Source organism: Acomys minous (genome assembly GCF_964271855.1).
Source record: "Acomys minous genome assembly, chromosome: 15".
Taxonomy (NCBI): Eukaryota; Metazoa; Chordata; class Mammalia; order Rodentia; family Muridae; genus Acomys; species Acomys minous.
The window spans coordinates 30220565-30235737 of record NC_140497.1 but is presented as its reverse complement, the minus strand read 5'-3'; the positions used below and the strand labels follow the sequence as shown (position 1 = coordinate 30235737).

The window sequence follows — 15173 nt, the reverse complement described above, 5'->3', positions numbered from 1 at the left end:
TTGCCAACCTATTGATTGCTTTCCACAACTTGATGGTAAGACCCAGTTGCTGAAGACAATGCTGTGTCATGTCAAGCTGGCGCTCAGCTAGAAGCCTCCCCTACACTCACTAGTGTTTGTGGCAGTACTCTGTCACCACAGGAGAGAGGCAGTCATCCACATCACCCAACTACAAACCCTGTGACCTACCACAGTAGCTCGCCTATAAGATATGCTGGTATAATCATACAAATGTCATGGGATTAACTAACCACTTTTTAAAACTTAGATTTAAATCTCACTTGATGAAATGGAACCCATACAAAATAGTGCAAAAGTGTCCAAGAACTTGACATTAGATAGGTCATAGGCCTGAGGGAAAAGTCTAATACTGTTATTCTGATAATGAAACATGACATTAAAATGATTTCTTATGAGACACTGCTTTACCCACAAACACAGTGCCTTACTTTATCCTCATTAGAGAAGCTTCTTGCAATAGGTAGAAATTAACACAGAGACTCACAACTGGACAGTATGCAAAATCAGATTTCTCTCTCAAATTCCCTCAAGGCTCAGGAATCTACATGGAAAATAAAACATAAATTATAAGAGCTAGAAGCAATGGGTAATTTCAAGAAAACAGCACAGATGCACTTACCAACTCACAGAGACTGGGGCAGCATGCACAAAGTAGATGAGGTCCCAGCACTTAAAGGGGGAAGTGGAAATGAGCTCCCATCCCTAAATAAGAAGTTATTTGTAACTGATACCTGCTGGGAAGGGGATAAACTATTTTCCCAAATTCAGTGTCAGTGGGAATATCAACCATACCACAGGGCAGGCCCAGTACCTAGGAGTAGTTGGACAACATAACATGAACTCAAAGTTATTTATTTTTTGTTTGGGCTTTTTGCTTCAGTTTTGTGTTTTGTTTTGGCATTTTTTCTTTTGTTGTTTTATTTTAATGTTAATTTTGTGGGGTTTTTGTTCTTGAAAGAGAGAGAACATAAAGTTGGGTGGATGGGTAACCAGGTGAGGAGGATCTGGGAAAGTGTAGGGAAATCATGATCAGTTGATAGGATCCTTTGGTTGTTTGTATACAACATATTGTTTACAATTTTTTTTAATAAAAAGGAAAATAAAATAAATGAATAATTTTAATAATACATTAAAACTATTCAATATGATCTAGTTATCTTTATTCCACTGATGCCAGGAATGGTTCAAAATCCAGATGTCAATATATCACGTAAATGGATGCAGAACAGAAATTTCATGAGTATCTCAAAAGATTCAGGAAAACATTTTGACAAAAGCTACCGTTCTTTCAATAAATGCTTTGAAACTGGATCATATGGGACGTGTCTGAAGGTAATATGTATATAATATATATTATATATTTTTTATTCTGTATCTCTATCATCTACCTATTTCTATCATCTAAGTCAGCAATACATTATATATATATAATCTCAGGGCAGTTGTACAAATATCAGTACCAAAACAAATGCCTACTTTCTCCACTTTTCTTTGACGCAGTACTAGAAAGCTTAGCTAGAACACTAAGAGAATATAAACAGATAAATGGAATAGCAATGGTAAAGGAGGAAGGGAAATTATTCATGTGTGCAGATGCTGTGGTTCTGTATATAAGAAACCCCAAAGACTTCACCAGAAAACTCTAAGAACTGCTAAACACACTTAGCAAAATGGAAGGATCCAATATTAACACACACAGCCTGTAACATTTCTATATACAAATAAGAAATGTGTCGAAGAAGAAACCAATTGCCCCAACACAAAACCAAAGACTTTGGCATGCACCCAACCAATGACGTGACAGACCTGCACAATGGGAACATTAAAACAACTAAGCAAGAAGTTGCAGAGGACACTAGGAAAGCCAGGAAAGCTTCCATGCTTATAGGGTAGAAGAAACAATCTTGTGGAAATGGCTACCTCAACAGACCAACCTACAGATCCAATGCAATTCCCAACGAAATCCTGATGCTAGTCTTCACAAAACTAGAAAGATATCTCAAAATTCATGTGGAAGCACAGAAGTCTCAGAGAACCAAAGCAATCTTAATCAGAAGACCTAAGACTGGGGTTGTCACAACACCCCCAGTTACTTTCTGAGTCATAATGCCAAGAGGCGCATGGCCTATAATTACTATTATGGCAGTATTTTCTAACCCGTTAGCAATCAATCAAGACACAGACACCTGTTACATTTTAAAATAGCCTCAGGTAACCTGGGGCAGGGCAGATATTAATCCCCTAAACTACCTCCCATACTGGGTCAGATATAGGACACCTGCCCCAATTCCATGCCATTTGCTTCTAATAATTTCTATCAAGCTGCCTCCCATCCATAATCCTAAATACTGGCTAATTATCATCATCTGGCCAAATCTCCATCCACACTGGCCATGTGCTTCTCCTTCAGCTAACCCATGGAGCAGCTTTCTTCCTTCTCTCCTCTCTTCTCCTACAGTCTCTCCTCCTCCCAAGATCCTCTCTGTCTACCCAAGCCCTGGAACCATAGCCGTGCCTATCCCATTTGCCCTGCTCAGGTGTGATGACCTTTTATTAGTGACACAGGTACAGGTGGGGCACAGAGACAGCGAGCAACACTTGGCATCAAAATACACTGGAGCCACCTCCAACAGTAGTGGCACAAAAACATAAAAGCAGATGAACAAGCAGAGTAGCAGACTCCGACATAAACCCATGTAGCTGCAGTCAGCTGGGGTTCGATTGCAATGGCCAGCAAGAATGTTCACTGTTGAAAAAAAAAAAAAACAACAACTTCTTTGACAAATCTATTCCGGCAAAGTGTCGCTGTCCGCGTGCAGAATGATGAAATTAGCTATTCATCTGTCACTATGCACAAAAATGAACTTCAAGTGGGTCAAAGACCATCATGTATGACTTAAAATTCTCAAGTGATTAGAGGAGAAAGCAGAGAACAGGCAAGGATTTAACCAATAAGAATCCTAAGTAAGAAAAAAAGGCCAACAGTTGACAAAGGAGACCACATTAAATTAAAATCTGTTTGAGAAAAAAGAAACACTGGATCAGTTGCTATGCTCTTATGCATACACATTTGTATGCACGAGCATTTATGTGGCATATGTACTTGTACCTGTGCACTGCTGGCACAGTGTTTGAATACAAAAGTACAATGTGGACTTCCGGTACAATGTGGAAACTGCCTCTATGAGAGCCAGAGAGTAAGCAGGGTCAGGATAAGAAACAGATTCTATTCCACAGAGGGGAGGGGTATTAAGAATCAAAAAGTGAGGGCTAGAGAGATGGCTCAGCGGTTAAGAGTAGTGGCTGCTCTTCCGGAGGTCCTGGGTTTAGTTACCAGCATCCACATGGCAGCTCACAACTGTCTACAAGTCCAGTTCCAGTGCATCTGACACCCTGACACAGACACACCTGCAGGCAAAATACTAATGCATAAAAACACACTCTATGCTATAGTCTGTTCTATGCTCTTTGGTAGTGTATGAATTAGTAAGCTTTAATTAATTGTAACTGTTTCCTATCTGGTTTGCTGTTGCTGCTATTACAGTAGTTTTGTTTTCTCGCAGCTGGGTGGGCTTTGAAACTGAGTCCTCTGTCTAGACCATGATGCTCAATATAACTTCCAGATGAACAGAAAACCTGAAAAAGCAAGACTGTTGTCTAAACTAACAACAGAACCACTCCATGGTATAGTTAAGGAAAAGGTTTTTATTTTAGATATGAGGAAATATCCAGAGACATCTGGAAATGTCCAGTGCAAATAGAGGAAGTAGTAGACTAAACATGGCAAGCACACCTGACCTTGCCGTGAAAGATGCAGGAGCAGAGCAGATAGATAAAGACACAGTGAATGTGGGAGGCAGGGGGTGGGGCGTGAGGGAGGGAGAGGGAGAGGGACACAGAGAGACAGAGACAGAGACAGAGACTGAGCATGAAAGGCAAATGGAGTGATCTTAGCTTCAATAGTAGAGTTAAAAGGAGAATGAATAGCTTGGAGAAGGAAGCCTGTGGCCTGGAAGGAATTTAAGATACCAGTTAGGTGAGAAGAGCTGAGACGCTAGCATGTACTGTGAAATGTGTAACAGGTGCTTGTGATACTGAGGGGCCCGGGAGGCCAGCATGCACTTTGGTGTGCTAGTAGGCACCAGAGACGGGCCTTTGTCTCTTCTGTCAGTGATAAGGGAATAGCTTCTTTTAGAAGAGGTAAGCATCTTCTCAAGGTCCTGAGGGATGTGGGGTTTTGTCTAACCCTCGGCATTTGGACTTTCCCTTGGATCTGTCAAATGGGGCTCCCTCAAAGCATCACAAATTCTCAAGAAGTGAATTCAGGTGATAAGCTTAGTAAAATGGCAGGTGAAGATGTTAATAATTCACTTGTAAAAATGATCAGTGACTTAAAAGAACACACGTTGCTTGGTATCAAAGAACGAAGTAATGATACCAATACAAGTCCTGTGGAAGAAACACAGAAACATGGATGAGGAAGAAATGATGTGCACAAAAAGGGAGCAGCATGGATGAGAAACCCTCCACATAAGTTGTGATTTTGAAAAGTTATTTAAATTTGGAAATGAAAAGTAGAGAAAATCAAATGAGAATACATAGACTTGGTAGACAACACACAAACACCAAGAATAGTGAAAACCCAGCCAAGGAAAGAATCAGGACTGAAAGACAGGGTTGATTGATTAATACACCCAGACGCCAATAAAGAATCAATAATTATGATGACAATTCTAGGAACTTTGGGACATGATCATTAAACCCAATTTTAAAAAATCCATGGAAGATGAGCAGTGCTTAAAGTAAATAATAACATGGGAAGTCTATGTAATGAAATTAGAGCAGAAAATTTTGCTAATTCAAAGGGGGAAAAATCGATATCCAAGCCCAGCAAGCTTTCGGAATTCCAAGCAGACATACAAGCAAAGAACCATAAAGCATAGAAATCAAAGAAAGAATAGTAAAAGTGGTAAGAGAAGCACATCAGAATAACTTTATCTCTTGTGAGAGAAACTGAAAGTCATTTAGATTAAGCAAAGTCATAGTCAATATTACGATTATTTGTAGAAATAGAATCATATTAATATGTAAATATACGCATGACATATGATATGTAATCTAAAATGGGTATGTGGAGTCATTGCAAAGTCAGGTGACTGGCCAAAATGAGAAATGAGGCCAAGGAAGAGTAATAGGCTAGTGAATATGAACAAAATACAATGAAGTTCACTCCTGTGATATCATAAAATTTTTTATTATTTGGGGCTGGAAGGATGGATCAGACAAAAAAGTGTTTGCCCTCCAAATATAAGTGCCTGTTTCTTTTTAACATAATATTTCTTATTGATTCTTTGGGAATTTCACATCATAGACTCCGTCATATTTACTTCCTAGTCCAGAAAAACCACTACTATAGTTAAAATTACATATTGACTTTAGCACTGTGATAGTGGGGACTTCAAAACTTCACTCTTGCCAATAGACAAGTCATCCATACAAAAACCAGAGAAATGGTAGAGCTAATTATTGTCTTAAGTCAAATGAACATAACAGAATCTACAGAACATTCCACCCAAACATTAAAGAATATACATTGTTCTCAGAAACCCTTGGATCCTTTTTCAAAATTGACTACATATAAATAGATGTAATGAGATGAAAAAGGAAAGGGACATAAAAGTATGTCTTTAAAATTCTGCACTCCACTGAACTGAAAATAGATTAATTTCTTTATATACATGATCTACTAAAAATTAAATAAACAACTTAAATAGACTTATAACCCCTTACTGAAACAGAAGCAGGACACAAAGTCTCAACAGTTATAAAAAAATGAAATAATACTTTGCATTTTATCTGACCATCATGAGTTAAAGCTGGATATTAACAACAATAAAAATAGCTAAGTGTCAGGTGCAGTGCCACACATCCATGATCCCAAAACTCAAGGAGGCAGAGGCAGGTAGATCTCTGTGAGTTCAAGGCCAGCTTGGTCTACAAAGCAAGTCCAGGATAGTAAAGGTGAAACAGAGAAACCCTATCTAAAAAATGAACAAACACGCAAAGCAAATAAAAAAAAAAGAAAAGAAAAAAGAAATGGCAGAAAGTATACAAACTCATAGAAACTGAACAACTAACTACTGAATTAAAAATGAGTCAAGATAGAGATCAATAATAATATTAAAAAATATTTTAGAATTGGGGGAAAATAAAAACATAGCATACTTAAACAAATGGGACACAATGATAGCAGTTCTAAGAAGCAAGTTTATAGCAGTAAGCGTCAACATAAAACTCTGGAGAATTCTCATTATAATAACTTGAAAGCTTTAGAAAAACAAGAAGAAATGATGCCAAAAAAAGTAGATGTGAAAAAGTCATCAAACTCAGGGCTAAAATAAATGAAATTGAAACAAACAAACAACAGTGACAGCAGCAATAGCAACAACAAAATACAAAAAGAAATCTAATGAAATGAAGACTTGATTCTTTGAGAAAGTCAATAGGATTCACAAATCTTTAGCCAGACAACCCAAAAGATGGAGAAAGAAGATCCAAATTAATAAAATTAGAGATGGAAAAGGAGGCATACAGACACTGAGGAAATCCAGAGAATTATAGATGCTTTAAAATTCTGCAGTCCACCAAACTGGAAAGAGATTCATTTCTTGGTAAATACAATATACAAAATTAAAGGAACAATTTAAATAGACAAAACCCCTTGCTGAAACAGAAACAGTAACTAAAAATCTCCCATCACCACCACTACCCCCCCCCCAAAATTCCAGAACCAGAAGGATTCAGCACAATTATACAAGACCGCTAAAGAAGTAGTAATGTTAATACTCCTCAAATTATCTCACAAAATAAGTGGTATTTTGAGCAATAAGGTCTTACTATTAGGATGTGGAACACAACCAATAGATTTTGCAATAATAGGCTATAATATTTTGAGGGCTGTATGGAATCCCCTTTGGCCAATGACTCAATAAGACTTAACCCACAAAGTTTTTTAATTATAAAAGTAAATAAACTAAATGAAAAGCTGAAATAAGTTACCTAAATTTCTTCAGATTATGAAAAGTAAGAATATGGTAGTTCTTATCTTTATTGAATGATAAAAGTGTATTGTTCTGACCCATTATAGATTGCTGGGATCTTCAATCAGTTGTTTATAATAGACGGACAATAGAATTTCTCCCACCAGGACACTAAACATTTCTTATATTTTTGGTTGTAAGCCTAGCCTTTAACGGCTGAGCCATCTCTCCAGCCCGACACTAAACATTTCTATGTGGGAAATTTCATTAAATTTTAAAGATTATTTTCATAATTCATTAGATTGTTCTATTCTTCTGTGCTAGCTGAAGCTGAAGAAGATGAAGTTGTTGAAATTGAGATGCTACTTTCTTCTTTCTCCTGTGGTGGTTTAGTCTCTTCTTTCTCCTGTGGTGGTTTTAGTCTCTTCTTTCTCCTGTGGTGGTTTAGTCTCTTCTTTCTCCTGTGGTGGTTTTAGTCTCTTCTTTCTCCTGTGGTGGTTTAGTCTCTTCTTTCTCCTGTGGTGGTTTTAGTCTCTTCTTTCTCCTGTGGTGGTTTTAGTCTCTTCTTTCTCCTGTGGTGGTTTTAGTCTCTTCTTTCTCCTGTGGTGGTTTTAGTCTCTTCTTTCTCCTGTGATGGTTCAGTGCTTTCAAACAAGCAAACAAATAAAAGTAAAAGTAAAACCACAAAAGAAATAGCAAATATCCAACTTATTAAGTTATTTTTCTGTTGCTCCTTCTTCTCCTTCTCCTTCCCCGTCTCCTTCTCCTTTCTTCCTCCGTCCCACACCTCCACCACATTCTCATTACCCGATTCCTTCTTTTTGTCTCCAGAAGACGGACCACTGTCAATACTCCCTCCGTTGCCAGTTACCTTGCAGTATGGTGGGCCCCAGCCAGTGTCGCAATGGCAGTGATGTTTATTGTTGCAGACTCCTTTCATGTTGCAGGTCTTGGCTGAACAACCGCTTTTCCAAATCCTCATATCGACACACTCTCTGTTAATGCACACATGCCCTTGACCACAGTCTGTGCCATCTTTTATTTCACCAAGGTCAGGGATGCTCATCCCAATATGGTAGTCAATAGTCCAGCAGGGAACACTATTGAAATGAGTCCAGTGCGCGCTATAATGACCTCTCCAAAACGGAAGCCTGTTAACTCCTTTACATTGAATTCTTCCACAGAGGATGTTTGAGCTATTACATCTCAGGTATGCATTGTTCGTGATCCCACAGTTACCAAAACGGTCACCACGCGTGTTCATTTCCTGGTAGCAACTGTCAGATGCTTTGTTGGCATCCTTGCCAAAAACTCTCTGGCAGTGTAAATCACGGCTGTTACATCTTTTATTATAGCAGTAACCTTCATCACGGCAAGAGCTCCCATCCTGCTTAAACACATCTTCAGGGCACTCATTTGAAGTCCCATTGCACCATTCTGGAAGGTCACATTCATTCTCCTTCTGTCTACATAGAGTGCCAGAGGGCAGGATTTTGCACAGGTGGCTGCAGCATCCACCAGTATCACAGCTAGTACCAAACCTCAGAGTACAGTCAGACATACAACAGAGACTGTATTCACAGGCTTCAGAGGATCCACAGTCACACTGCTCGCCTTCATCAACCACCCCATTCCCACAGAGCCTCAGTGGGTGGGTATCCGAAGGGCTGGGCTTACTGTGTAAGCAACCTGTTCTGGCTGTGTTGGCCCACATCACTGCATAACTACAGTTGCTGAATTTTCTGGACGTGTTTGTTGTAGCAGCCATAAAACATGATCCCCCTCCACATGTGCAAAGTTTCCCATCATGTGGTATGCCCAAATTGTGACTTATCTCATGTGCCACAATGTGACCAGTGGTAAAGAAACTATCTCCCAAGAGGCTATCAACTCCGCAACCAAATGTCTTATTACATACAGTTCCCACATAGGCTATGCCAAAATAGTTAGTAAAATTATATTTCACAAAGAGATGTGCAATATCATGCGGTACTTGAGACTTAATGTTTTCTCTCTTCCACTTACAAAATGCTGGCAAGAGAGTATATAAATCTTTCACTGGTATGGGGTTTTCCTTAGTCCAGATATAGAGTCCAATTAGAGCCACATTAATATTCACAGGCAATAAAAAGATGTTTAGCCCATTCATAATGTTGAATACATCTTTTATCACAAGAGAAGAATTGCTTTTTCGATAAAGGAATTGTTCATGGTCTATAACCAATGCCAGTTTAATATACCTTCTGTGAGCCCACCATCTCCCATAGTAGTTTCGCATTAGAGAGGACTTATCATTTTCTTGAAGTCTCAGTTGCCCTGCTATTTCTTCATCTGTTAATCCACATCTCATGGGGAGTAATCGAGTTTCTTCCAAGTCTATCTTGTAAACCAGATGTTCGAATGTGGAAGAAGGGCTTCTGGGCTTGATTTCATAAGTGGTGTCATTTATCTGTAGTGTTCCTTGGAAGCCCCCAAAACAGGTATTAAGAGCTACTATGGATTCTGGGTTTCCATCCACATAACCAAGGTAGTAACAGTCATTCTGGACAAAAGGTTTGTCCTCAAAGAGGTCGCCTTGGTCATTGTGTGTGAACACAGAGAGCTGTCTGGATATCAAGAAATTATTGGATTTCACGGAGATAATGTGTCTCTGGCCTCCAAAGTGCAGGCTATAGGACATCCAGCCTCCAAGACTCTTGTCTCTATTGGAGACAGCGACCCTCAAGGGTGTCACTACTTCTGGAAGGCCTTTGTACTCAACACACCAAATCAGGGGCCATACAGAAGGAAAGAACAGCATCTTCAACCAGATATGCAGGAGAGTCATCTTTGCACGTACCAGGGTCTCACACATAGCCACCATGTCCTACTGGAGGGAGCAAAGGGAGACGGGATGTGGTACAGCTGCCCATGTGCTTCCTTCGTCTTGATGTCATGCAGCACTGACCCTTAACAGTCTGTCTTCTGGAAGAGTGGATCCACCAGAGCAGGAGGACTTTAATAAATAGGAAAAAGAAAGCAGAGATAAGAATGGATTCATTATGAATTGACTGAAATAGAAGCCTTTGTATTAATATGGCTTAGCATTTAGATAAAGGCATGACTTCATATTGTGCATTTAATTTGCTTTTTCATTTTGATGAGGTAAAGCCACACACTGGGTGTTCAGAAGAATCATAGTTGGTCCCAGAGTGATAATGTCAGACCTTGATGGACACATGGATTCACTGTATCATTCCCTAAATACATACACACGTGAGACTATGTTTATATTAACATCTAAATCAAAATTATGCTAGTACAAATGTAAGGAATCCACTTGCTTTGTGAAGAGAATTTTTATTTATACCATCAAAAATATTATTTACCCCACTTTTTAGTGATAACTTATATACACTTCTGAGCAAACTTGTATAAAAGAATATTCTACCATATTAAATGCATGGGCCTTAACATGCACTCCCATATGACAAATCAGCACCTGTTCTGTCTTACTCCAGTTCTGCCAAATTACAGAGTGAAAACATTGGAATCTCCTGTGATGAGTATCTTCATATGATAAAATCAATAAGCAATAGTACAAAATTAGGTATGCTAATTTGATGGGTGTCTCTCAAATGCATTTATATTTGACTATACTTATGAAAGGAGTATGTTTTTTATTGAAAATAGATTCTTTTCTCATATACTATATCCTAATTATAGTTTCCCTTCCCTTTACTCCTCCCAGGGAAATGCAAATCAAAATGACTCTGAGATTCCATCTTACACCTATCAGAATGGCTAAGATCAAAAACTCAAGTGACAGCACATGCTGGCAAGGATGTGGCGAAAGGGGAACACTCCTCCATTGCTGGGGGTAGTGCAAACTGGTACAACCACTTTGGAAATCAATCTGGCACTTTCTCAGAAAATTGGGAATACTGTTACCCAGTTATATCACTTCTGGGCATATGCCTGAAAGACGCTCTCCACCTTACAACAAAGGACATTTTCTCAACTCTGTTCATAGCAGCTTTATTTGTAATAACCAGAATCTGGAAACAACCTAGATGTCCCTCAATAGAAGAATGGATAAAGAAACTGTGGTACATTTACACAATGGAATGCTACTCAGCTATTAAAAATAAGGAAATCTTGAAATGTTCAAGGAAATGAATGGATCTAAAAATGATCATACTGAGTGAGGTAACCCAGACCCAGAAAGACACACATGGCATATACTCACTTATAAGGGCATATTAGCCCCAAATAGATGTCCTCTGAGAGACTCCACCCAGCGGGGCATCAGGACAGATTCTGGGACTCGAAGCAGAAGTCTGTGCAGAGTGGTGAGAGTTATATTGAAGAATGGGGGTATGGAAGGACCCAGAGGTGCATGCAGAGAACCTAGAGCCCTGTTCTGATGTAGCCAATGGACAGCTCATTCTCCGTGTGTGTGTGTGTGTGTGTGTGTGTGTGTGTGTGTTGCTTCTGACATGAACTCTGATACAGGCGATTTGATCACTTCCCTTGGTAGGCAGCCTTTTGGGCACACAGAGGAAGAGGATGCAGGCTATCCTTTTGAGACTTGATAGGCTATGGTCAGGGGGTAGGGGAGAAGGGCCCTTGTCATAACCCTAGAGGAGGGGAATAGGGCAGAAGAGGAAGGGAGAGTGGGAATGGAAAGATACAAGCAAGGGGATAACAATAGGAATGTAATGTGAATAAATTATAGTAAAAATTAAATTTAAAAATTACCAAAAATCAATTTTAAAATAGACATATCTGATAAGCTTTTAAATTCCTGTACCTATTTCACATATAAATACAAATATTGAAAAATTTACCTCAGCTGGGCATGGTGGTGCACACCTGTAATCCCAGAACTCAGGGAGGCAGAGGCAGGAGGATTTCTGTGAGTTCGAGGACAGCCTGGTCTACAAAGTGAGTCCAGACCAGTGATACTAAACAAAGAAACCCGCTCTCAAAAAAAAAAATCCAACTCCCTCAACAATACTGGTAATGAGAATCTTGTAGTAGCAGAGTGCCTGGCCTCCAATAACAACTAGTTGTTCATTTATTATAAAACCGTGTTAATAATTCCCATAAAATATAGATAGTACAGTATACACCTGGGATATATAAATGGATGGTATGGGCCTTAATGGTGCAGGTGGCTGAAACAATGGTATTAATAATGGTCTGCACTGTGTGTCGAGTTGTAGGAGTAAGATGTACTCAAGTCTCTGTCACTGTGCATTGAGTATTGCACATATAAACTGCCTAATTTTATTGACAACGGAAAACATCTACAAGGTCCATGAGATCATTCCAGTGACGAGGTTCAGAATTATTAGTCTGATAGGTTGATCTCCACACACTGGCCACAAGGGCTCAGCTGCACAACTCTTGGAACATGAAGTAGTTGCTCTGGTGTCTACAGAGACGCCTCCACCCCCGTGTTCTAGTGTCTATGACACGGAAAGGTACTACTCTGCAGGCTGCCAAAAGACAAAAGTTAAACACCAACTCAACCACAAAACCTTTGATCTACAATCTGTTCTGCCTGCAAAATACCCTAGGGCAACGGTGGCACAATCTTGTGGGAGTAACCAATCGATATCAGAGGACAACCTGTGGGAGTTGGTTCTCTCCTTCCACCACGTGAGCCTACTACGCTCTTCACCTTTCCCCTGATTTTGTGTTTAGCAATTGCGTGAACAATCCCTACTGCACCTGCTGTTCCACTTTACTCTTGATACTCATCCTCAAATATCATTAGCTATAGGCTAGTAGTCATGCGCTGTACCATGATATGACCTTCTACAATATTAGCTACATTTCGCCTTGAATTAAAACGTACTCTTCTATTCAGGGAAGTCTACAATAATGATATTTTTTGCCTGACCCATTTCGCAAGTTCTCGTCACTATCCCTTCTGTTCACACATAAAATCTAGACCCCTATCAGTTCAGTAACCACTTATCAAATCACTCAACCTATGTAGCTTCATTTATTTTTCAGCTCTTGATGCTCCTATAAAATGCTAACAATCTTTCTGGAAATATGAATCACAGAATCCCCAACTGAGTGGGTTGGGGGAAGATGAGGAAACACAAAATTCCAGTAAGATAGCCAGATTCTTCAGCCCTCAGTTTAAAGTCATAATGGAAGATTTTTTTTCCCCCTTAGGTAGCCTCGTAGTAATAACTTCTGATTTGTTGTCCATGGTCTTTCTTTTTCTTCGAGACAGGGTTTCTCTGTGTAGCCTTGACTGTCTTGGACTCACTTTGTAGACCAGGCTGGCCTTGAACTCACAGAGATCCTCCTGATTCTGCCTCACTGCATGCTGGGATTACAGGCATGTACCATCACACTTGGCTCACAGTAGTTATTAAATTTTTGATATTGCACATTTTCTCAACAATATGAAGGACTCCTGTTTGAAAGTCATCATTTTTTCAAATCGTTATTATTGACCTTATACCATAGTGTTTTAAATTTTAAAAAGTAATCATATTTAATATTTAATACCTCCTAAGCTTAAAATGAGATATTTTCTTAGTCCTTGGTTTGGCATTGCACATCAGTGGCAGGATATTTGTTTTGGGGAGAACTGATAAATGTAACAAGAATGTTTTCAGTGCTTGGAGAAAATAATCAGGTAGAATAGAAGGTTTCCTTTATGAAACGCTCAGAACACCACATGAGAAAGCAAAATCAATAACAGGAATCTTAGAGGATAATATGTAGAACCTGTAAGTAAATTCCAACATGCTGATTCTTTGTTTATGCCTTGATATATATGTGTGCACATATATACATATATATCAATTGTATGTGTATTTTGTTTATATATGTTGTGATGGAAGGATTGATTTACTATCAATACTGTTGATAAGATTAACAAATACAAAATTATGGGAATTCATCCCTAAGACCTCATCTTGCAAACAGGTCACTGGCAAACAAAGTTGAGCCAGTTTACTCACATCTTACATAATTTTAGACAGTGAGTAAAGAGGCTGCAGATCCTCAAGAATTATAATATTTTCAATGAAAACAACTTGCCAGTGAGGCTCAGTGGGTATGAATGGTTTTGTTTCAAGCTTGATAACCTGCATTTGACCCTGGAAATCTGTAGTAGAAGGAAAGAAGCAATTCTTGAAAGTTGTTCTCTGATTTTCACACTATTCTCAGTCACCCACCCGAACTCTCACACAAACACATACAAACACATACACACACACTCACACACACACACACACACATACACACATGATAATAAACACATACACACAATGATGATAATGATGATGTCAATAAATTTATTAAAAAAATCCTGTAGTGCCACATTGATACAGAACACTCAACACTGTCTGCAATATCTCCAATATCCAGTTTCATCAAACCCATAAGTATATGTCTCTTAATCATCACCTACCCCTCACCATCATTTATAGTCTAATTCAATATTTTATAAACTATGAATAGCATCAACACATTAAAAAACAGTTTATCCCAATCAAATAAAGAGAAGGGAGTTAGAAATAATCAGAGTACTAGTTCTTGCTAAGATCAACTAGAAAAGGTGTGTGTGTGTGTGTGTGTGTGTGTGTGTGTGTGTGTGTGTATGCTCACGAGCTTCAGTCCTTTTGACCTATTGTCTTGAGTTACTTACCAGGAGATGTAGTAGTGATTTCTTGGTGTAGTTCTAGTCATAACTCATTTGTAAGAACCATTTTATAAGAAAAGATTTCTACTTGAGAACTCACATGACAAATAGAACATAAATCCTTTCTCCCTTTGTCTTTCATTGGATTAGCTTCTAGATCCAGTTGCCTAGCAACAAGAGGCTCCAGGCTCTAGGGCTTGGAATTTGGTCTCCTCAATGGGTCTCCAATCTCAACCAAATATTATTTCTATTTATCACTCAGTCTGAGTAAGTCTGCCTTCTTTGCCTACATTTCTTGTGCTCTAGGAGCCTTGTGATATAAACAGATCTTTCTGTTGTGCAAATGTGTATGCCCCTCACACACAGCATGAACACTTTACCTTCTGAAATCTTTCTCATATGTATATCCTTGTACTAGATTATTTATTCAACATTCAGCCATATCATGAAACACT

General features: G+C 38.9%; 1 protein-coding gene across 6 annotated transcripts in view; it reads right to left on the bottom strand.

Moving 5' to 3' along the window:
• Nucleotides 1–14850, bottom strand: part of LOC311584933 (disintegrin and metalloproteinase domain-containing protein 24-like) — a 33623-nt gene extending 18773 nt beyond the window's left edge. Inside the window, exons 1-3 of one of the 6 annotated variants that reach the window (XM_084759668.1) lie at nucleotides 14725–14850; nucleotides 7933–10056; nucleotides 465–562 (exon numbers count right to left, since the gene is read on the bottom strand). In XM_084759668.1, coding sequence (XP_084615794.1) covers nucleotides 548–562; nucleotides 7933–9924 — 2007 coding nt within the window. In that variant the 5' untranslated portion in view covers nucleotides 9925–10056; nucleotides 14725–14850 and the 3' untranslated portion in view covers nucleotides 465–547. Of the gene's footprint in view, nucleotides 1–464; nucleotides 563–7623; nucleotides 10057–14724 lie in introns of those variants that run through there. The other 5 variants (XM_084759669.1, XM_084759667.1, XM_084759663.1 and 2 more) reach the window with 5 other exon arrangements.
• Nucleotides 14851–15173: the final 323 nt, after the last annotated feature.